The 25,314-nt window shown below is 38.8% G+C and overlaps 1 protein-coding gene across 3 annotated transcripts in view; it reads left to right on the top strand.

Annotated features, from left to right (window-relative positions):
* sbno2b (strawberry notch homolog 2b) overlaps nt 1-25,314 on the top strand; it is a 174,782-nt gene that overhangs the window by 61,466 nt on the left and 88,002 nt on the right. For all 3 annotated transcript variants that reach the window (XM_073068253.1, XM_073068250.1, XM_073068252.1), the window contains exon 4: nt 10,732-10,861. In XM_073068253.1, the coding sequence (XP_072924354.1) occupies nt 10,732-10,861 (130 nt within the window). The remainder of the gene's footprint in view (nt 1-10,731; nt 10,862-25,314) is intronic.

Here is a 25,314-nt window from a genome sequence, read left to right as displayed (position 1 = left end):
AGATGAGAACCCCAATTTGTTACGTACCCCATAACTGGGTCACTTACCAGCAAAGATAGAGAGGTCTGTTGAAGTCTGATGGTACTATTTTTAACAGTATTTATTGATAGAAATAACAAAAATAATATCAATGCAAACACACAGATAATATACGTCATCAATACTAAATCTAAAAGCGCAGGTATAATAATAATCAATAAGAAATAAGCTGTATCGTTGTCTAGGGGATAATGAATTGGCCGATGAAAATATATAGTTCGTTCAGTTCATACAGGCTGCAGCCGTTGGGGACCCTGTGTGGCAATTGTTGGAGAGATAGAGAGACGGGTTAAAACTTGCCCATTCTGTTTATGATGTCAATCCTTCGAGAGTCGTTGAGAGTTGAGTTCCCCGTTGTTAGCTAAAAACTGTTTTTCCGTGGCAAGGGTCACCGATTCCGGGCAAATGGAAGCGGACGCACGTGGCCTTCCACCGGCTTTCGCTATTACGGGATCGCTAGCGTTTCTTCTGGTGCGTCTGAGAGGCTGTTCCCACAGACCCACTTTTTATCCTGACTCACAGGGTCTCAGGTGTCAATCAGGTTGGGAATGATGCAATCCCTCTACCAACCTCCTCCTTGGTTCATTGCCTGGGGCTTTGATTGCATCGTCCAGGATGCAATACACAAGTCTGTCTCCAAGAGACAATAGCCAGTATCAATGGGTCCGCCTTTCGGAGGCCAGGACACATTCTAACCCTTTTGTGGATTCTGCATGTCTTTCTCTCATTTCCTGTGTCTCCTGAATTGACTCAATAGTGATCTTGCGATTCTCACAAAGGAGGGGGCTACCCCGCACCCTTCGGCCCCTCAGAGCTGTGGTACATTCATAACAAGTTCCATCTTAAATTGGATTAATTGTCACTTCTACAAAGAAGTTATGTTACTTTTTAGATGGCTTTTAATTTCTGCTGTGATGCATTTTTATTGTAAATATGACATGTTAAAGCTTGCAAGTTGTCTGCATATTACTGATAACAAATTTTTGGAATCTGAAACAAAAGCAAGACATTAGGTTAAATTCTATACTACAAAACTGTCCGTTGCCATAGTGTTAACATATTTAATAATGTGCAAGTTATCATTTTTATTTAAATTCTCATATCCATGTTAATGCTAAAGATGGGTTGATTATTAATAGGTTTAAATGGCTTTTTTAAAAAAGTCCAAAAAAGACTTATATTCAGAATTAAGAGATAATTATCAAAAGTTTTTGGTCAAGAAAATTTTTTTTAAAGTGCAGAGGCTTTGGGTCGTTTTTGTTAATTTTTTTCAGGTCTCTCAAATGGAATAGTGTTACATTTGTACCCAGACTTTTATGGTTGTCTAATTTTGAAATGTAGTATTGAATATCCTCTGAGTTACAACATGGGAAAGTGTTCCATGTTCCCATCCCTTTTATGTCGTGGACCCCTACTATTAACAGAGGGGTCAGTGGACACCAGGTTGGGAACCACATCCTAGGGGCTGGATGTAATTATCTCTCTGTATTTGCTCTTTTGTAGTTACTGGTTACATTGAAAGTGATTTAAGGTGAAAGAAGAAGTCATCCTAGTTTTTAGACCTCAGAAATGTGTCCTGGATATCACAACAAAAGCAAAATGCTTGGAGGGACTCAGCAGGCCAAGCAGCATCTATGGAAAAAAAGCACAGATGACGTTTTGGGCCGAAACCCTTCAGCAGGACCCGACACGTTGACCGTGCTTTTTTCCATAGTTGCTACTTGGCCTGCTGAGTTCGTCCAGCATTTTGTCCTTGTTGCTCAGATTTCCAGCATCTGCAGATTTTCTCTTGTTTGTGATCACAACAAAGACAAAAGGAATTTCCTCTTGTATTTGAGGCTTAAGATACTGTATCAAATCCTAAAATTTAATTTTGGCTTTAGTCTGGTTACTAATATTGCTGGCAAATAAAGCACTCCCTCATCTGTTAAGTGATAGATATTTTAATTAGTATTTACAAATAACACAATGGTATATAAATATTTTGCATTGTGAATAAATGGTATAGGATTTTTTTCCCTTTAAATCTGTTGATGAAAGCACAGAGTTAACACCTTTGGGTATTTATAAAATAAGGAGAAATATATATGGATAGGTATTGACTTTCAATGCATTTTTAAAATGAGTGTTGACAGAATCTGTAGAAGTTGTTTTTGGCTGGTAACTTTTAAATGACACCAAAAGAAAAATAAATAGATAATTATTTTAGGGAGTCAGCAAAAACATTGATGGACTAAATAGGCAATTTTGGTTTCTAAAATTTTACAATACTGACAAACACATTTGACCTGAAATTTTTAAATGTTTTCTTTTCTACAGAAACTGCCTGACCTGCTGAGTGTTTTCAGCATTTTCTATTTCCTTTCTAGTGTTTAAACTTTTTGATTTTCATTTATGATTCTCCTATTCAATTGGCGATGAGTTTTTGCAATCAATGCATCGATTGTTAATCCTGTCATTTATCCCTGTTGGTGATTATGGTGAAGAAATGTAATCTTGTATTTATAATAATGTCAATATTAGCACAATCTGTGGTAGTTTACGTGTGATTTACAAAAGTGAGTGCAATAACAACAGTGGAACATTGGAATCCATATTATTTTGTTTTAATAGATGTTAGAACAAGTAGTGCTGCTGGCTCAGCTTTAGTGACCATGTTCAATTTTGACTGCTGGTGCTGTCTTTATGGAGTTTGCATATTTCTTTATAACTGTATGGGTGCACCCCCAAGTGCTCCAGTTTGCTACCACATCCCAAAAACATGTTGCCTTTTAGATTAATTGGCTACTGTGTATTGATTTTCATAGAAGTGTATGGTAGGAGAATCAGGGCGAAGTTGATGAGGATGTCAAGAAGATTAGGTTACAGGGAAGTATGTGGAGAAACTGCTTTGGGGCTGCTCTAATAAATCAGCATTGCTCAATGAGCCAAATGCTTCTTTCTGTGTTGAAAGAAAATCTGGAATTTAAAAAAATGGAGATTAAAACAGAAAAAAATAATCATTTAATATGTGATCCTGTTTTAAACAAAGTAAAAATACATTGTTTTGGAAATTAATAGCAACTGTTGGACATTTCTAAGTCAAGTAGACCTAATCAATAACTGTGTGATTGTTCAAGAGAGTTTGCAGGTATCACTGATATGTTCTGGAAAGAAAGCTCTCCTGTACCTCATAAGTTGCTCTTGTTTTTGGGTGAAAGTTCCAGGCTTTATTCAATGAGAGCAGTAATGACTTGGTTGGATATTTTTCATTCAGCCAGAACTGTATGATCTTATATTCCTCAGTTTTCTACCCATAAAATACTCACTTGTTTGTGTTTTCCATCATTTCCATTTTCCAGTTATTTCTCTCCCTTGGTTTTTCAATTTCTAGCATCATCATTTTTCAAGTTTAAGTTTATTGTCATCTGACTCTACATATATACAATCAAATGAAATAATGTTGTTCAGGACCAGGTTACACCCACAAAACACGTATCACACACCAGCACGTAAAACAAAATTTTACTACAAGTAAGTTAATAAAGTATAATTCAAAATGCATGTAGTACACAGCACAGGTAAACAGTACATTAAACAGCTGTCTGTCCTAGTAACAAGACCTCGATGGTGGCAGAGTATTCAGTATTCTCACGTCTTGAGTGAAGAAGCTGTAACCCAGTCTGGCAGTCCTAGTTCCTGATGATGTTTGGTCATAGATATTGTGGGATGAGTGGTAGGGATCCGCAACAATGCTTTGGGCCCTTTGTATACAATGCTGTAAGTACATGTCACAGAGAGGAAGGAATGAGACCCTGGTGATCCAGGTGTTCCTTAGTTGAGAGGAAGGGCAAATAATTTGTTTTCCAGCTATCTGATTATAGAGGTCAAGGAGTTCCTTGACAATGCTGTCACTGTTCCAAGAACATTGATAAAGCTCAAAGGAATTTCTTAGCCTGAGCTGCTTCATGAAAGATTGATTTGAGTTTTGTGTCTATATGTTAATTTTAACTCACTTATGTGTATGGTCACCTTGATGCCTTTTGATATCAACTTTTTCCAATTTCAGTTGAGCATAAAGCCCACCACAGCAGATTGAGAATTTTTTAAAAATCGATAATAAACACAAGATTCTGCAGATGTTGGAAATTGAGAATAACACACACAAAATGCTGGAGGAACTTAGCAGGTCAGACAGCATCAATGGAAAGGAATAGAGTTAATATTTCGGGCCAAGACCCTTCAACAGTACTGGAAAGGAAGGGAAAAGAAGCCAGAATAAGAAGGTGGGAGTAGAGGGAGGGAGTACAAGATCAGTAGGATTACTGATCAGAGGGATCAATACCATTGATTTATGAAGTGGTTTCATTGAAATCGATGGGATTTTATGACATTTGATATTCTGCACTGAAGGAAACTTTCGTGGTCTCTTGTATGAATCTAATGTTCCTTTTCTTTAATATTATAATGTAAATTTGGGCAGCGAAGTGGAGTTACTTCACCACCAAAAGTGGTGTAAGGCGCTCCTTCCCTCCGCTAACACACGCAAAATGCTGGAGGAACTTAGTAGGCAATACCTATGGGGAAAAAAAGTAATCAACATTTAAGGCCAAAACCCTTTGGCAGGACCCTCTGCTAGCCTGCAGGCCACCTTTGGGCAAGGTATAGCATCTGCCTCAGCCCTCGATCAGGGTCACATGAAATCATGGAAGCAGGTGGCGAATGGTCATATGAGTAGTTGGTGCATATCACAAATCCTGGTTATGCGACCACTGATGCTAGGTAGACAGTCTCTGAAAAGTATTAATAATGGTTGGAGGCACCCGTCTTGTACAAATACTGCCCAGAAGAAGGCAACAGCAATCCACTTCTGCAGAAAAATATGTGAAGAACAATCATGATCACAGACCATGATCGTCCACATCAATATGACACAAGGCTTGATGATGAATGTAAATTACCTAGTAGCCCACAATGTTCAGAGACATTTAGGGATAGGAAATAAATGCCAACTTAGTTAGTGCTGCCCACGTTATCTTGAATGAAAGAAAAAAACAAGTTTACTTTTATCTCAACGAGACAAACTAGTTTATTAGTTCTGTTAGGCAGGACCATTGTGGTCAAGAGAGAAATTTTGCTATCGAATTTACCTATTATAAAACTGCGTTTATAGTCCTAGAGGCTATAAACTTATCAAAGTATAATGTAAGGCAACATGGAAAAGGTGAAAATTGTAAAAATAAAATTCTGTACTACAAGATCTTTATTTATTTATTGACAAGCAGCACAGTGTAGGCCTCTTGGCCCTTCAAGCTGCGCCACCTAGCAATCCCTGATTTAATCCTAGCCTAATTATGGGGCAGTTTACAATGACCAATTAATCTACCAACCGGTATGTCTTTAGACCGTGGGAGGAATCCACAGCACCCAGAGGAAATCCACTCGGCCATGAAGAATGTACACACTCCTTACGGGCAGCAGTAAGAATTGAACCCAGGTGGCTGATACTGTAAAGCGTTGTGCTAACACTACTGTGCACCCCAATCATTTGATTTACACATACAAAATTCTGGAGGAAATCAGCATGTCAGGCAGCATCTATGGAATCTGGTTCCATATTTTGACAGTCTTATTCTCAGTTTTCATGAGAAAAAAAAATCTAATCTAATGTCATTAAACGGGAAAGAGTGCAAAGGAGATTTACAAGAATGGTGTGTGGACTCAAGAACCTGGGTTATAGGGAGGGCTTGGGCACAGTAGGACTTTATTCCTTAGAATGTAGGAGACTGAGGGATACCTTAAAGACATGTATAAATATGAAGGGCTCAGAGAAGATGAATGCACATGGGAAAGGGAATCAAATACTAGTAGGTATAGTTGAAAATAAGAGAAGAAAGATTTGAGGAGCAACAACTTCAGACAGATGCCGGTGCATATATTGAACAAGTGAGTGAGGCAGGCAAAATAACATTAGGGTCATTTCGATAAATTCTTGAATAGGAAAGGCTTAGAAGGGTATGGGCCAGACAGGAGCAAGTGAGGCCTGTTTCTGTGCTGTATTGCTCTTGCTTTAATTTTACTCTTATTTTAACTCAGTGTTGCCTTGCAAGTAAAGTTCCATGCAGGCTTGTGAGCCATCTCAGGCAATACATTACTTTAGTAGGAGGATAGATACGACAGTATTCCCAACTGTTGTCATTTTGGCTTGTTAGCCTTTCCTCTCCTTCAATCTCAGAAGTTTTATATAGGGACATGAATACAGTAATTGCATGTCCATTTCTGAGAAGCACTTTTACTCATGATTGATTTTTACATTGTCATGATATTCTGTAGCAGTACAGTATGACTAGTTTGGCATCGTGAAGTGATTTTTTTTTCCCGTAGAGAAATAAAAATGAAATACCCTCATCTTCTGTAAGTGAGACAGTAGAAACAAACACTTTTTGCAATGGTTATTGATTTAAATATATGCTTTGCTTAAAATTACTATCAATATATTATTACTTTGATTGCCTCTGTAGCTGTTTCTAAACCACATACTTATGTAAGTTATTGAGTTGTAAAGCACAGAAATGGGCCATTTAGCCCACCATGTGCATGTCAATATTTTTGCCTATCACCACTAAACCCATTTACCCGCAAGAAGTCCATATCTTTTTATACGTTGCTTATCGTGTCTGGTCAAATGCCACATATGTAGTGATTGTATCTGATTCCTCCACCTCCTTTGACAGCACTTTCCAGATGTCAACGACTCTATATAAAAAAAACTTCCCCTTCACATCCTCTTTAAAACCTATCTCTCATTTTAAAACTATGCCTTTTATAGAATTAAATATTAAAGAGAAGAAACTTCCTCATGGTGTGGGAAGAATATTACTTTACATTTCCTATACAGGCAGTGAAGAATGAAAACATGACGGTTGGTCATATTACTTATTTCAGATGGTAATATATTTAAGCTTGTATAGCAATTTTTATTGTTGCAAGTGGAGATCTTTTTAAGCAGGGGTAGTTCCTGCGTTATAATGCATGTCCAACTAGACAGAGTAAATTTTGAGAAGGCATTTGAAAAAGTCTTTTTCATTGTGTTGGCACACCTTGTTATTGTTGTTCCTTTCTGCGCCTTGTGGCACATTGGGCAACAACCTGTTTCTTATGAGGCTGAGTTGCTAGCTTGACCCTCAACCCAGCACAGATGGAAAGCGTGAAAGGAGCTGGCTGGATTCGAACCCAGGGGTGCTCACCTCAAAGTCTGGTGTGGACGCCACTACACCACTGGCAGGCTAACACCTTGCTAATGCTGTATTGTTGGTTGAGTTTCATTGATCATCCACCACTTCAGTGTTTCTGAGCAAAAATGACAATGCAACATTCTTCAGCTGAACGCTGTGGGATAAAAGTCATCAGAGTTGGTTTGCACCATGAATTCTATTCCTTTGATGCGGGCTGCACCTCCTTGATCACTGTCTTGTGTTGAACCAGGTTCTTAAACAGTGGTGGATTATACCTTGGTTTATTGAGAGATATGGATGCACTGTTGTATCTATTGCTGCAATTCTAAACCTATCTTCCCAATTGGGTTAAGTTATTCTAATAGTTGGGTGGATGGTTTCCCATTCTGTATAAGCTCCAGCTCATCGAACACACTGTCAGATAATTATCCTGATGTCTGTAATATCTGTCTTTACTGAAATGCCTTAGCTCTTGCTTCCTCTAAACTTGGGTCTAAATATTTGATACAATTTTTAAACACTTTCATGGTTTCACAACTCTGTCTCTGCAGCATCCTGCCCCCCTCATTTGTTCGTTACGTACCGTGTTGTATGACGTGGGCGATTGTGGTCTTTCCATGACCATAAATGTTCTTGGCAAATTTTTCTACAAAAGTGGTTTGCATTTGCCTTCTGGGCAGTGTCTTTACAAGACTGGTGACCCCAGCCATTATCAATACTCTTCAGAGATTGTCTGTCTGGCGTTAGTAGTCATGTAACCGGAAAATATGATATGTACCAACTGCTCATATGATCATCCACTATCTGATCCCATGGCTTCATGTGACTCTGATTGGAGAGCTAAACAGGTGTTACACTTTGCCCTAAGCTAATCTGTAGGCTAGTGGAGGGAAGGAGTGCCTTGCGCTTCCTTTGATAGGAATGTATCTCCACCCTTGCCCCATATATTGTTCATTTCATCTCTGTGCAGTCCTTTGGTTTCTTTATCTCTTTCTTTCCAGATACCAGCTTTACCTTTGATGCAATGATTGTACTCTTGATAAACAACCTTTTTCTTCACCTTCCTGTCCATCCTTTACTTTTCTCTCTCGTTAAAGACAACCCTTAACACCCACAATAGCAAATTTTTTTTGTTGCTGTCTTCAGTTGTTCTTCCTTTGCTTTAGCATATTACGCTCATGAAATGACCTTTGTATCTTTAGGGATTTATATCTATAAAATTTGTTAATGTCACTGCTGTTCCTTCACTTCCTTGGAAACAAGTCCAAACCTGTGGAAATTTCTTCCAGGAACCTACAGATCTTTGTTAAATGTTGTGCAAAATCTTTGTTAAAGCTGTTTACACTTGCCCATGAAGTGTTAGCTTTACTTGTACATGGTACTCAAATTTGAGCATCTTACATTCTGTAGAAACTACAGTTCTGCAATGTTGCTGTAATTGTCAATTTTCAGAATGAGACTGCTATATTAATGCCAGATTGCCACTTTAGTGCCAGTGGATTTTAAGTGATTTACTGTTTTGGTCTATTCACAATCAGGAATTCATTAGACCAGTGATTTTCAAACTGTATTTCAAACGACCCACTTATTCAACCAAGTGACCCAATAATAATAGGTTCTCCAATCTACAGGCTAAAGATTAATGTTATTTGTCCTATGTACATTGAAACATACCATGAACTAGGTTGTTTGAGTCAAATCAGGTCAGTGAGGATTGTGTTGGGCAGATAATCAGAGCAGAGGTGAGGAGATCGTTGTGGGTGTTAGGGTTAGATTTATGGGTAGGGTTGATAGTTGGAGGTAAGGGGCTAAAAGAGAGAGGGGTTGGGTTAGGCAATGGAGGTGAGGGCCAGGAAGGGACCTGGTGGTGAAGGTTTTTGCTTGGCCTGCATTGGGAATGGTTTACCTGGAGCACCATAATGCTGTATATCTATATATATGCTGCAGGATTGTGTGTGATACCGCTTGAATTGGTCTGCATTGGGGGTGGATTTGGAGTCAGGGATGTACGAGGGTGTACATAAGTTCAGAGAGGACATACTTTCCCTGGCTTGTGTACCTTTCTGCGGTCTATTTTCTATTAGGGTGCATGGGAGAAGGTTTGTTTTTTCAGGCTTAGTTGTTAGGCTGAGTTTAAACCATATGGGGTTTAGGTTTGTTTTTTAGGCCTAGTTATTTGGCTACACTTCTGGTGTCAATGTAGCATGCCCAATCCCAACTATACATCTTTGGAATATAGGAGAAAACCAGAGCACCTGGAGGAAAGCCATGAGGAATGAGGAGACCGTACAGACTCCTTATAAACAGCACCGGGATTGAACCCTGATCGCTGCCGTTGTAAGGCAATTAGGCTGACCACTGGGCTACTGTGTCACTTTTTTTTTACACAAATATGGCTAGCATTTATTTTAAAAAGGCAAAATGGTGACCCATTTTTAACAACTCAGCCAAGCATTTCGGCCTCCACCTTCTCCCATTAGCTGCTACTAGAAAATCATTGTTCTGTCAGAAGTATTATAGTCACTTCAGATCACTTTCATGTGAATGAAAGTACTTATTTTTCATTACATCGGTATTAAAAACTTGATTATGTCCGGGCAGGCCACTAGGCACTTAGGTAATTGCACCTTTGCATAATTACCTGTATAAAGATGTTTCCATCCTTTGAGGTGATAGTTGTTTAAAAACAAGGATAGGCGAGGACATGGAAAGCCCTGTTCTTATTCTGTGAGGAAGGTGGCAGGAAATAAAAATGAAAGGAAGAAGGCCTGTTCATACCTGTTGATGGGGATTCTATGGTTTAGGTGAAATAAAGGCATATTGGAAGCGTTGCTATTGAATAACCTCTTCAGAATAAATGCAGTGGAGAAGCAAATTCTGGGAATACAGGGTTCTTGCGCAGGTAGCAGCTTGGGAGGATATATCAAGTAGTTGGGGGTGTTTGTTAGTGTGTCGGTGGATACCAGTTGGGAAAAGCTATTCCCAGATACAAAAAAAGAGAACGCCAGTAAGGGAAAGAAATATACAGAGGTAGGTGATGTGTAGGAAAGAGCCAGTTATAAATAGTCAATAAAGATGGTGAAGCTTTCTAGTTCAACAAGGACACACAAAGTTGCTATCAATTTTGTCAATCAATAAAGTGATGAAATAGATGTCAGGAGTAGCATTGAAGGCATAGCTTGGATTTATGTTATTCTCATAGCTGCACCCTGCTGCTGGATTTACAGGAGATGATGTCTGTTTTGTCATTTAACTCTCATCCCTGCACCCTGTCACGTACATTCCCATTTGTTTTCCTACTCCTCCTCCCCTTTTCCCTATATAAAATTTGGTTTTATTCTAACTTTTCCTGATTTTGATTAATTATTAATGATTTTTTCCCCAGCATTTATGTTTTAATTTCAGATTTTCAGCATCAGCAGCATTTTATTTTTTGATTGATTATATGGTTTTAAAATATTTTGTTTTGTCATTGCAGGCAGTTAATTAGTTCATCAAGTGAAGCATATTCAGATGCCTTTTCCATTAATGGTCAAAACTATGAAGATCCAAGTTTGGAACCGTTAAATATGTGTATGTTCCAATCTAGAAATGGTGAACAAATGCAGGTGTGTAATCTTTTCCACATATATCTGTATTTCTGATAAAAGGACCCAGAGAATGGTGGGCATTTGGAATAATTTAGGCATTTGTACCATCATATTTTTAGATTATTTTAAAATGGCACAAAAGTTAACTGATGGGTAGAAGTTATGTTAACAGCATGGGAACCTGAATGTCTTGAATTAGTCCTTCCTTGAAAAGTTGTGGAATTGAATCCAATAAATAATTTGTTCAATAGAATCTGGAAATTATCATTATGTTTTAAGTTATAAACACTTATCTGTTTATCTAGCATGTTTGTTCCCTCGTATTGTGGACACAATGAGGCTCCACTCTCATGCAATGTGTCTAACTTAATTGAAAAGTAAAATCTGCATTAGCTGGAAAAATTAAATTTAAAAAAAATGCTAAAATGTGCGCAGCAACTCAGACAGCATCTGTGGAGAGAAAGAGCATGAAATAGAGTTGACCTTTTATGTTGATTAACTTTTACCAGAACTAAGTAAAGTTGGAAAATATGTTTAAAGGCATCATAAAGTTCTGTTGATGTAGCCATAAATGACAGCATATTTTTTTTCAGAACTCTACCACCAATTCACTGTTGCATCAGTATGACCAAACAAGAACAGTTTGGGATGTGAAGTTTTCCTAGTTAATGGGTTGTTGCTTAAAAGAAAACAAATGAAAGAGAGAAGAGCTTTATGTGCTGCAATTCAAGACGTTCCAAAGAGCTTTCAATACAATGCAAGAGATATGAGATACAGTCATTGCCACATTTCCACTTTCACTAATTCTTCCACTTTCTGAGGAGATTGAGGAATGAAAAGCTCCCCAAGTTCATTCTAACAAACTTTTTACAGGAGCATTATTGCTAGTGACTGGTCTGGCTGTATCATTGTGTGGTATGTAAGTGAAAAAGCTTCAGACCACATGACCCTACACAGGATAGTTAAAAACCATCAAGAGGTCTCCAGCAGGGTCTCTCTCCTCCCTGTCTGTGATGTTTACTGGGAGTGTTGTATAAAAGAGGCCTGAAACATTGTTGAGGATCAAATATAATCTATTTGATTATATAATTGACCTACTACTGTCAGGAAGGAGGTGCAGGAGCATTTCCTCTGGATAGAGATTGAGGAAAGGGAATTGTAATCTTTCTCTCCACCACTCTGAGTGACTCATGGAAACCTGTATCTGCTGCTTCAGTAGCTACCATAATGCTTTTATTTTGAAACACTTAAATATCCTACTATCCCATATTCAGAGGATGTATTTGAGGACAGGGGCTTCCATACTTTGCTGTGACTGGTGGTACACCTTCAAAGTCTCACTGCTTTTGAGTGGTACAACTATAATGGGTGTGCAACCACAAGATACATCAGCGAGTTGGTATTCAAATGTTGTGACAGGCATAAGGACTGCTTGAAGTATTGCCTCCATGTAGAGCTGATGGATCATTGTGTACATTACATCTTCCATAACATGGAGGTGTAGAAGATAAATATCAGCAAGAATCTATATCTGATCAAAATGGAAACCTCAGAAAAGGATGGACCAGAAAAGAGCATTTGGTAGCCCAAGATTCAAGGAATCTTTAGCTTTGTGTGTCCCTAAAATGTATACAATATTTATATTTTTAATCTTGCGTTTTTTAAGCTTAAAATAATTAAACAAAATTTTGTCAAAGACCTGCTAACAAAGCAGACAAAAAAGTACCTGGGAAGGAGATAATGCTTGACATTTCATTCTTGTGAGAGACAAGTGTTTCCTTCTACAAGTGGTATTGGTTGGCCTTGTTCATGAGAAGAGAAGGGAAAAAGTTATCAAAATCAGGTTTATTCTGTGTGCTATGTTAGAATGCAGAGCTAACTGATGTCCTGCAGTTCGTTTGGCTGAGGGCTAAGGATACAAGTGAGAATCAAGTTGCCCCCACTAAGAGAAAGCTCAAACTTCATCTCTCAATCTGTCTGTTTTGCATGCATGGTGCTGATCAGTAATTACAAAGTGAATTGCTGCAGAAGAATAAGCAGTATAAAGATCTTCCATTAGATTCCCCAAATATGTACTGAAAGTATGGAAACAGTGAAGCTGCATATTTGATGAGAGTGTTGAAAGATCTTAACTTCTGCTGTTACATCTTTTTTTTAATCTCCACAAATGCTACTGACCTGCTCTCCAGTATTTTCTGCATTTACTTAGATTTTGTGCAGCCACAGTGTTTTGCATTTTTCTCTTCTCTCATGAGATGTGAACATCGTTGATAAGGCCAGTATTCAGTGTACATCCTCTAGTTAGCCTTGTAACAGTGATAAGCCATGTTATCAAGTAATGGAATGATACTTGATAAATGGGCGAGCTAGCAAAAGGAGGTTTTTCCCATTGATTGTTGTCTTGGACCTTCTATATTATAGAGAGTGGGGTTTGTAAGGGGTCTCTGAACAAAATTTGCCAAGTTGTAATAGTATATTTTGTAGATGATCACAGAGGAGAAGCCATGGTGATCCAGTGTGGAAAGAGGGAAAACACTGGGTTGTTGTGTAGGGTGCCAGATGGAAGCTACTGTGTTCACCGTGCCAAGTGGAGTGAATTCCATTATCACCCCTGATTTGTGCCCTCTAGAGGGTGGGAAGATTTTGGGAATGAGTCCTTCACTCCAGGATACCCAGCTCTGGTTGCTCTTTTATTTATCCAGTTAAGTTTCTGCCCAGTGCTGATTACTGCCATCCTAATTACTGGGTTTCAGCACCTAAGTTACAGGGAAAGATTGAACAAGTTAGGACTTTATTCTTTGGAGCATAGAAGGTTGAGGGGGGACTTGATAGAGGTATTTAAAATTATGAGGGGGATAGATAGAGTTGACGTAGATAGGTTTTTTCCATTGAGAGTAGGGGAGATTCAAACAAGAGGACATGAGTTGAGAGTAAGGGGGCAAAAGTTTAGGGGTAACACGAGGGGGAATTACTTTACTCAGAGAGTGGTAGCTGTGTGGAACGAGCTTCCAGTAGAAGTGGTAGAGGCAGGTTTGGAATTGTCATTTAAAGTAAAATTGGATAGGTATATGGACAGGAAAGGAATGGAGGGTTATGAGCTGAGTGCGTGTCAGTGGGACTAGGTGAGAGTAAGCGTTCGGCATGGACTAGAAGGGCCGAGATGGCCTTTTTCTGTGCTGTAATTGTTATATGGTTATAATTGTCACACCCAGTGTTGTTGATGGTTAAAAAAAACCCAGTAATTCTAATTTTGTTAAATATCGAGGGGTATTTTGCCAGGATAGTGATAGCCTGCCACAGAAATGTTACTTGCCACTAATCAGCTAAAGGCTGCTTACTGTTTGCATGTCGTTATTAGTTCGTAATGTGGAGCATTCAAATGAAAATGCATACTCTACAATTTACTGCCAGTGATGATTTCATGATGGAGCTAAGGTCACTCATGAGGCTACTGAAGATAACTGGGTAAAGAAAGCTGTCTAGTTCCCCTCTCAACAGTGTCTTGAGCCTGAAGTGATCAGCCTACAATAACCACAGCAGCCATGGTGGTTAGCACAGTGCTTTACACTACAGGTGACCTGGGTTCAATTCCTGCCACTGCATGCCAGGAGTTTGTACGTTCTCCGTGTGGCCCCATGTGCTTCCTCAGGGTGCTCCTGGTTCTTCCCACAGTCCAAAGGCATACTGGTTGATAGGTTAATTGGTCATTGTAAATTGTCCTGTGATTTGGCTAGGGTTAAATTGGGGGACTGCTGGGTGGCGTGGCTCAAAGGGCTGGAAGGATCTACTCTGCAAGGTATATCAATAAATAAACTACACAATATTAATAAATGTTTGGTAATTGGTTTATTATAGATGCATGTAACAACACCCAGCAAAAGGCTTTTCTCAGCATCATGCCATCCAGATGAATCAATCCATATATTTGGGTACTACAAAATGGGAAAAATATATAGTGTTACAGTTGCAGAGAAAGTGTAGTGCAGGTAGATAAATGAACTGTAAGGGCCTCAAGGATAGATTAACAGATGGAGAGTTCTTTATGGTATAAGAGTAATCTTATAACGGCAGGATAGAAAATGTCCTTCGTCCTGGTGATACATATTCTCAAGCTTTTGTATCTTCTGCCTGACAGACGGGGATAAGAAAATGTGACTGTGGTGAGAGAGGGCTTTGATTGTGTTGGCTGCTTTCCTAAGGCAGTGGGAAGCAGAGAGGGGAGGCTCTTTTTCATGATGGACTGTGCATACAATTCACTGCAGTTTGTTCATGGTCTTGTGCAGGCAGAATAGTTGCCATACCAAGTTGTGACGCATGTGGATGCGATGTTTTCTGTGGTGGTAAATTGATTTATTGTTGTCACATGTATTGAGCCACAATGAAAACCTTCTGGCATACCAACTGTCATATCAGTAGGTTGAGGTCATTCAAGGGAAACAGTAACACAATGCAATATAAAGTGTTACAGTGACAGACAAAGTGCAGTGCAGGCATTCAATAAGTTGCAAGGACAAGGAGGTAGATTGCTTGGCCAGGAATCTACCGTGTTGTGCTAGGGGACAGTTCAACAGTAAAAATCTATAAATATTAGAGTGCCATCAAGGATATGATGAATTTTCTTGGCCTTCTGAGGAAGTAGAGGCTATGGTGTGCGTTCCACAAGTATTTAATTTGTGCTTTCTTGCAATGTTCTCCCTCACTGAAGTCAGTGGAAGTGTGTACCTGCTGGCGAGGATTACAGAAACGCACATCATGGAAACCTGTTGAGCCCTCGGACTATTGAGTCCATAACTGACCATCAATTACCCACTCACACTAATCCTACATTTTTTTGGTATACTGTTTGTTTTAAGAAGTTGCTAGGAGTTAGCAAGCTCAATATCACCTCATCTGTTCAAGGGTCCAAAACTGCTCTGTATGTTATTGCATACATTAAATTTAATTACAGTGGGAACCTTTAAATTAAAAATTTTGAGCTGTCTTTTATCTATTAGTATAATAAGCAGTTTTAGCAAGATAGTCATAACTGGGGTTATGAATCCAGCTAAATAACTGTCTTTGAAATGTTATAACATTAAGGATTCTGTATACTGCATAAAAATCACAAAATAAATTGAGATTTTGTTTGTTTTACCTCTGAATTTATTCAGTTCTTCATTGATTTATGAAATTTTAACTTGAACTATCTATTTGAATTGGCATTTAAACAGTTTAATTCTTTGGAACAAGAAAAATTTGAATAGAAACATTCAGTCTTTATAGTGATACTGGCAGAATGATAGGTTTACAGTATACAGTAAATGCCTAAAGATTTTGTGAGCAATGTTAGAGCGTTTTTAATATTTTTCCATTCAACCCTTTAATTTGTAATAGCTTATACCAATTTGTTTAGCGTTGCAGTGGTTAAACTGGGAAGTTTACTGTAAGTTACACTGACTTGACGGTAAGGGTGCTTACCAAATGTGCATCATTTCCTGTAAATACTCTCTTCCTTAAAGCTCGTCTTTAGTCAGACTGATGACTAACCTTTGGTCAGATATGCAAATATGGTAACTGAAAAGGAGGAGCCTCCCAGCGTGCTTATTGTTTTCTCCTTAATATGCCTTTTTGTATTCTGTATTTAAAGATTTCTGAGCATTGCTTGGAATGGATTATATGTCCAAACAGCCTTTGTATAAAAAAATAGAAGCAGCCTGGAGAATTTTCAATAAGGTAACATTCACTTTCTGACTGTTTAATCTTTGTGAGCTGCTGTATCAGGTTATTTGCTGGGGCTCACGACGTGGCAATTTCAACTAGAACCGTTTTAAATTAAGCTATTTTCTAATTACACCTGTGTTGTTGAAAATGGCTACAAAGAGAATATTTGTACTTGTTTTAACTGAATTTAAAACAATAGTATTCTCTGCAGCAGAGACATACAGTCTGAAATTTGGTTATGTTGTTAAATGCTTTTAGAGTAGGAAGATTTGACACTATTTAAATGGGTGAATTCTTGCACTGAAATGTTTTGACAATATGAAAACTTGTTGACACAGGTTTAAAAAGAATGTTTAAGTTCTACACTTCAGAAAGAATGGCAGTACTAAACTTGACCGTTGAATTAAGAACTTGGTTCTTTATAAAGTGTTTTTCTATAAACTGTCCATTTGAAAAAATACTTCCGAGTTAATTCTCTCATATGTAATGATTTTTGTACATTCTAGATCATTCCAAATTCATTGTAGGAACAATGAAATGTTGGTCATCTGCTTTGAAATGGGAGGATGGCATTTATCTGATAGCCTTTGGTCAGTTTTGAAACAAATGGCAAAAATCTCGCTGTTGGAGGCATGGGGAAGGTTGTGTACCAAACCTAGTTAAAAATGCAACAATTTAGAGCTTTATTTATTTCTGTTCTTTGTAGGAATGTATGGTGATATTGAAAATAAGAATTTAACAGTGGGGTTTAAACCTTTGAAGTTGAAAGGGGGATTTTTTGGCTTCTCATATGGTTGCTATGCACTACCGTAATGTTGTGAGTAGGAAGTATTTTGTTACCTCAAGATCGCAGTCTTTTAATTGCCTGGGCACTCAGTTTTTCAGGGTGCTGTGGTTGTCTGTGAGATCTAGAATGGAGATATTTCTGTTGTATCTGTGTTGTCTGCCTCCTTCCTGGAGGGTGGAATTTGTTGGCTTACAATGTCAGTGGCCATAGGGAAAGTATAAACCACTTAAAGTTTGATAAGAGAATTACTGGCTCACTGTATTCTGCCAGTTGGGTGAGTTGGATGCTTCAGCACTTGGGTGTGGCATAAGCAATAATCTGGATCAGAGAGTTTTTGGGAATCTTTGAAAGAAGAGACCATAACAGCATGTGGCGCATGGTGTCCGGGAAGAGCCTCTGGAATTGTCCCAGTTCTCAGTATCTGCCCTGCTTCCTTTGCCTCCTAGTGATGTGTGCCAGAGGCCACTTGCAGCTATCTGGCACAGCACTCAACTTACACTTCTAACCCTGTGCAAGAATTTCAGTTATGGTCACAGGGAAAGCCTTGGCAGCAGGACAAAGTTGTCTTCTTTCAGCAGGACAACAACCCAAAGCAGACTGCCAGAGCAATCGATGAAGAAAATTGATGTCCTTGAGTAGCCCAGTCAGAGTCCTAACCTTAACCCAGTTGAACACACTGGCAAGACTTCAAGATTGTTGTCCACTGTCATCACTCCCCAAATAACCTGGTACAACTTGAACAATTTTGCAAGGAAGAATGGACGCATCTTGCACCATTAAATTATGCAAAGTTACCAGAGACTTATCCAAAAAGATCACTGGCTGTAGTAGCTGCGAGAGGTGGTTCAATTGAGTGCTGAGCAAAGATAGGTAAATGCTTTTGAACTGCTGATATATCAGTTCTTGAACTTTTAGTTTTTCATGCTTTACAATTTTCCCTATTCTTTGGGCTTTCCTGTGAAAAAAGAGCCTGTAATTCACAAATAAAATTTCTCAGTTAAATTGGTGAAAATCACTGGTTTTAATACTGATTTATGTGAACAAAGGGTTTGGGACTGAATACTTTTACAAGGCACTGTACATGTGAGATGCCTCTGTCAGAACTTCAAAATGAGCATCAACCTAAGGGAATGTTTTTCCATTCCAAACTTTAAATCTAAAGGTTGCCATACTTGTAGACATAATTTCCTCATATAAGTTGATGGATTTATTTTAAGCATGTACTTAATATTTTACAAACTCATTTGCAGTGTTAGCCTCTTGCCAGGTAATGAGAATCAGAATCAGGTTTATTATCATTGACATATATAATGAAATGTGCCGTTTTGCAGCAGCAGTAAAGTGCAATACATGAAAAACTTACTCTAAGTTACAATAAATATATTTTTTAAAAATCAAGTGGTACTAACAAAAAGCAAGTTATTAAGTAGTGTTCATGGGCCATTCAGAAAACTGAGGTCAGAGGGTGAGGATCCTTAATGATGGATGCTGCCTTCTTGAGACATTACCTTTTGAAGATGTCCTCAATGGTGGAGAGAGTAGTGCCCATGGTAGAGCTGGCTGTATTTACATCCTCTCTGCACCTTTTTCCGGTCGTATGCATTGCATCACCATCTGGTATGGGGGTGCCGGCTAGTGAGAATGCTCCCCGAGGTACATTGTTCCCGCGGTTCATGGTGGAGAAGTATAAAGCATGGCCATACTAAGAATGAGATTTTTGTTTAAGGGAAAAAGAATACTTTCCACTGATCAGAGAATACTAACTGGCAATTTGATATAGGATTTTTAATTTACAGAAGGTTTTACTTCTGCTGCATCTGATTTTGGTGATATCAATGGGTCAATTAGAACATAGAACAGTACAGCACAGGATTAGGCTCTTTGGCCCATAACGTTCTGTTGAACTATTAAGCGGATGACGCTTAACTAAACAATCCCTTCTGTCCGCACAGGATCCATCTTCCACTGTTCTCTGCAAATTCTCTTAAGAGTCTCTTAAACACCTCTATCATATCTATCTTCACCATCTCCTCTGGCAGTGCATTCTAGATGGCCAGCACTGTTTTAAAAAAAAATACCCTGCATGTGTCCTTTGAACTTCCCATCCCACCTTAAATAGATGTCCCTTCACCATTGGACATTTCTACTTTGGGAAAAAGATGCTGTATCTGTGCCTATCATTTTATAAATTTCCCTCAAGTCTCCTCTCGGCCTCCGTTATTCGAGAAAGCAGCTCAGTAAGTGAATGAAGAAAATATAAATGCAATATTGTAGGATGACAAAGTAGTTTAAACCAAAGGATGGACTATGGTAACCAAGCAGTGGACTGAACTTCATATTGTTCTAGCAGTGACCTAGCACTAAAGCTGGAGCTGAATGGTGTCCTTCTGCAGTTTAAGTTGTTGTGTGATCTTCAGGTGAAATATGATATTTTTCCAACCCAAGGTTCTTTGGAAGTCAAGAATGAGGCATAAAACTTGCTGCTTGAGATCGGTTATTAAACGTTACAAGGACAAAGATGATGAAGGAAGAAGCGTGGGGGGTGGGGAGAGAGGGAGCAGAGGTGTGGTATTCTATACTAGACCACTGATAACAGTATATTCCATTCAAATTCCATTGCTTGAATGAACCAATAAGATAGCCCCTATTCAAGTAATGAAATCATCGCCACGGAAACTAAGAAAGTTTCGCAAATGATATAAAGGCAAACTATCAAAAACAACTATGTCTGAAGGTAATCATATAAAAAATTACAAACCAGCATAAGAAAGTTAAATTATAAGGAAAACCACAATTATCAGACTAATCCAACCAATAGGAAAAAAAGAACGTGTGCGACACACTCGTTTTGGGCTTTGCAGATGTTAGTGACATTAAAAGAAAAAGAAGCAGTGGCTGCCTGGTTTTTTGCCTCACAGATTTTAAGCACTTTTACCTGCTTAGAAACTGTCAAGTTATTGGGAAAGCTTGTAAAAACATATTTCAATATCTTTAAGGATCAATTTCCTTTATCCAGTATGAATGCACTTTTACACCAGGTACTTCTCCAATTTCAAGGAAAGCTGCAAGGAAACTTTGGTAAATAGTTTTGATATCATTTAATTACCTAGGTGGGGAAAATGTGAGTCAGTTGTGCAAGTAGCATTTAAACCTTCTACCTCGCCCTCATTTCAAACCCAGCCTGTATTTGAAAAGATATGGTTTTAACACGTGGAGGAGGAAATCTCTATTACGGAATCGTTTACTGTTCAAGTCTTACGGTTGAATCAGCAAGTGTAGAGTAAATAATGTACAAATAGTTCTGATGCACCATATTCATTATTCCAAAAATTAATAAAATACGGCATGTTTGAAAATATTGAGGGACTTCTACTTGGAGACTTGTGGTATAGGGTTGTCACAAGGACATCTATAAAAAATATTGCAAAATATTTGGTCTTGTCTATGTATTGGGAAATCTTTACTGGCAGTCATGTGCTTGGTAATTCCACAGGCTGGGAACACAGAATTGTTAGCTGTCTATTTACACATTTAGACATTTTTATTACTGAAGGAATAATTCAGTTAGTTTTACTGTGTACTTAATATGGCACTTTTAAATATTTACCGGTATATATTTTTCTATTTTAAACAAAATGATTAAATATCCAGTGCTCTCTGTAATGATTGAAATAAAACAACCCTTTAAAAAGAATGATAATCTTCTATTAAGCAATCATTTTATGTCATTTTGTCAGATTATCTATTCTTGGTTATTTTGAATCCTTAGCAGCACACACCTTTCCTTAAGTAGTTGCTAACATTGTAATCACAAATCACATTTTTTTTACATACCATCATTCCTAAGCAAAGCTTTAAAGAAAACACAAATAATAAATTACAACTCATTCAAAAACTGACAAAATTTTACACTAAATTCCTGACAATTTTACGGCCAAACTGTTTTGAGAAGAGGGGGCCTATTTCATTGAATTTGTGATGTTTGGAAATGTGATCAGGTTGAGAGTGAAGGTATCAGAATTTTTTTTTAAAAATTGAAATACTTGTCTAAATGCCTCATTGCAGCCTCCTTTGAGATTTCCATCAGGCTGGACTACCATGAGTCAATTATATACCAAGTATTTACCAATCCTTTTGTCATGCAGTCAGGACGCAGGATAGCGTAGTGGTCAGCATAATGCTATTGCAGCTTGGGGCATTGCAGAGTTCGGAGATCAATTCTGTCCCGTCTGTAAGGAGTTTGTATGTTCTCTTGGTGACAGCGTGGGTTTCCTCAGGATGCTGTGGTTTCCTCCTACAGTAGATTATTTGGTCATTATAAATTGCCCTGTGATTAGGCTATTGTAAGTAGGGGGATTGCTCGAAAGTGCAACTCTTTAGGGCAAAAGGCCCTGTTCCAAAGTCTAAAGTAAATTTATTATCTATATGCAGTACTGTGCAAAAGTCTTAGACACGTATATATAACTAAGGTGCCTAAGACTTTTGCACATTGCTGTATTTTACGTATTACACTGTACTGCGGCAGCAAAAGAAACACATTTCATGACATAAGTGAGTGATAATAAACCTGATTTTGATATGGGTCTCTGTTGTGGACTGAGAGTGGGAAGGGGGCAGGGAAGGGGAATCATGGTTGGGTTAAAGGGGAAGGAGTGGGAAGCACCAGAGGGGCATTCTGTTTTTGATCGGTAAACCAATTGTTTGGAATCAGATGATCTTGTCTGGTGACTCCAGGGGAACTTGGTTGTCTTTGCACCTACTCCACCACCCGCTGCTGACATTCCTCCTTTGCCACCTGTCCTGCATCCCTCCCGTGACACTCCACCCTCGCCATTCCCAACATTGTTTGCTCCTGCCAGATTTACAAACTCGCTCTCTATTCCACATTGACAAATACAGTACTGTCCAAAAGTCATAAGCACTCTGGCTGTATGTATATGTGCTCAGGTTTTTTTGCACAGTATTGAGTATGTCATCATATACAGCCATGAGATTCGTTTTCTTGATGAGCATACTCAATAAATCCAGTAACCATAAATCAAATCAAGTTTAATTATCATTCAGCCATACATAGATACAGCTGATGAGACTGTATTCCTCTGGGGCCAAGTGCAAAGCATTCAAAATAGCAAGCAAAGAAGCTGATTCAGTGAAAAAACATGTATATAGGCAAAGACCCTGAGCGACAATGTCTGGTAATCGATGGTACAGTCCCCCGGCAGTGCGCAGATGCACGCAGTCCAGCCTGTCATTCCACTACTTGAACATGGGAGGGCAGTACTGAGGGGAAAGGCCTCAGCCGAGCACGGACGCCATGCTGTAATACTTCCACGTCTTCTCATCTGGTCTGCAGCAGTAGGCAAGTCTGAAGCTTGAGGCCCTGTCCTCACTACAACAGAGGCTACACAGCTTACTATCACCTATCACCCCACCAGACAAGAGTAACAGGCCTGTGACAACTTCCATTATCACTGTCCAACAGAGTCTTGTGATCACAAGTGAATCAATGGAAGACTTCAGCAGCTGAGCATGTAACCAGTGTGCAAGAGATAGCAAAGTGCAAATATAAAATGAAAGAAATAAGCATTAAATGGCAAGGAGATGATAAGAGTAAGTCCATAAGTTATGAGAACCCTCCTGTTTATGACTGTATCTAAGTTTTTAATTACTGTTGTTATAATCTATTTGAAATTAGGTATGGTTCAAAAGCAGGCCATTCAATTCAACTTCTCTCTGTCACTAGTTATATCCCATTCACCTCTTTTAAAGATCTGTTTACATAACCCTCTAATTCCTTTTTCCTCATGTCTACCCAGCCTTGTAAATTTTGTCTCACTCACTCAGTTGCCTTGGTATCCATTAAGTTTACCATATGTAATGCCCTGGTTAAGATTTCTGCAACTCTAATGTGAGGTATTTTTATTTTAGCAGTTTTCTGCAAAAGCAATGTGTTCTGTTAGTGAGTGTTTTGACTTCATTTAAAGATAAGGCATCTTGTCCAACTTAGCAACGTTGTGTCAGTCAATTGAGTTTGCCTTAGTACGTGTTGTAACTTTCTGCCTAGTTGGATGTGATGGAAGGATCAGATTTCTGAAGGACAGTAGTCTGGCTTGGGGTCTGTTGGGAGGAGCTGCAGAGCACAAGGGAAGATGCCCGTAGAATGTTGCTCGAAGGATAGACCACGTTGTAAGCAGTGTTTTGTGCAGCTGAATGGTTCAGAGGAGGAAGTGCCAATACTTCTGACTTAACCAGTTCATTCAAAATGTCCTTTCAAACTATGGCTGGTGTATTTCATGCAGAACATGGGTTCAGTGAGTGAGTAATCAAAGCGAAGCACCCAACTACTTCAGAAACAAGCTCCAGCACTTATGTGCACACTTAGTGGTTTAACTGTAATGGGCCTTTTATTTTTATTTTTTTGTTAATTGTTTATTAAAGTTGAAGAATTGGTAAATATACTAACGTTTGTAATTTTATGCCAGTTTAGGATATGTCATTTTCTGGTGAGCGATAACTGTGTATGAAGCAGCATTCACCACAATCAGTGTTCCTTAACCAGAACATCCCAACTTTCCTGTGTGGTTGAGCCCAAGTTATACCAATCCTAGACATGTATTACTTGACGGTGGCCTTCTCACCACTAAGCCACGAGGCTGTTAGCTGAGCTAGCTAGTGAGGCAACTTTGTATATGAGCCCCGGTGAGAGATTTGCACACATATATTTCACCTCAATCCTTTTTTTATGCTAGCACGTTCCATATTCCCACTGCTGTTTAGTGAAAGAAGCTTCTGAGCTCTCGGTTGGATTTCTTGGCTTTTATCGATATTGATGGCCTCTTATTACACTCTTTCCCCAGTTGGGGAAATGTTCTCTCCATTGAGCTTTTCACTAAGCAGATAACTTAGAGTTAATGTAGCTGAACAAAAAGAAAAGAGAGAGATCAATAGGTTTTCAAATATGAAAGGAATATGAGGTTATTGCAGAAGTAAAAGATGATTCAAACTCCGTTTGAATAGTAGAGCTGGCACAATGTGTTTTAGGAAAGCGAGAGTAGTTCAGGTAACCATAGGAGCAACCGGAGCAAGCCCACAGCCTCAGCACTGCGCGGATGAGAGTAAATATCATGGAAGAGCAAGCAAAATCGACCTGACCCTCGCCTCTGGTCCTGAAACCCTGCCCTTTCAGTTTATAGGTTGGTGTTTTAAATAGTTCAAACACTGGGTCATCCCTTGCATGAGGATCTGCCCACTGCAACGATGCACTCTGGGCCTGGACTCTGCCATCACGTTCTATACTCAACCTTTCCAAATCAGCTTGGCACTTGTATCGATCCAATCTTGCAGTTTTAAGTGGACAAACTCCAGAACTCCTCCTGGCTCCTCTCCAATTTGCTTGCTCCAGCTCCATTTCTGACTACGATTCCATCTCAAACATGCCTTGACTTCACTCTGACTACTTCTCCTTGAACATGCCATGCTCCGCCTTTGCATCTCTCTTGCACGTCTCGACCCTCAAGTCAGCCTTACCTTCGCTTTGCAATGATAGTTTACCCCAATTTACCACAAAGTGTTAATAATAAAGTACTTAGTCATATTTCTTGCTTTATGAACCATCAGTAAGCTGTCACCCAACTTCAGTAGCGCAATTTTAAATCGACCAAACAGTGGCAGGCATGGTGGCATTTGCTTCATGATTAACTCGACAATCACAATGTTGCACTGCACATGAATGTAATAAAGTTCTTTGAGAAATTGGTCGTGGCTAGAATTAATTCCAACCTGAGCAAGTAACTGAATCCTCTGCAATTTGACTACCTCCACAACAGGCCTATGGTGGTCATAGTCTTACTGGCTCTCCACTTGGCTTTAAAGCACCTGGACAGCAGCAATATACAAACCCCATTTCCAGAAAAGTTGGGATATTTTCCAAAAAGCAATAAAAACAAAAATCTGTGATATGTTAATTCACCTGAACCTTTATTTA

The sequence above is a fragment of the Hemitrygon akajei genome, chromosome 16, assembly GCF_048418815.1.
Source record: "Hemitrygon akajei chromosome 16, sHemAka1.3, whole genome shotgun sequence".
NCBI classification, from domain to species: Eukaryota; Metazoa; Chordata; class Chondrichthyes; order Myliobatiformes; family Dasyatidae; genus Hemitrygon; species Hemitrygon akajei.
This window is presented reverse-complemented; position numbering and strand designations above follow the sequence as displayed.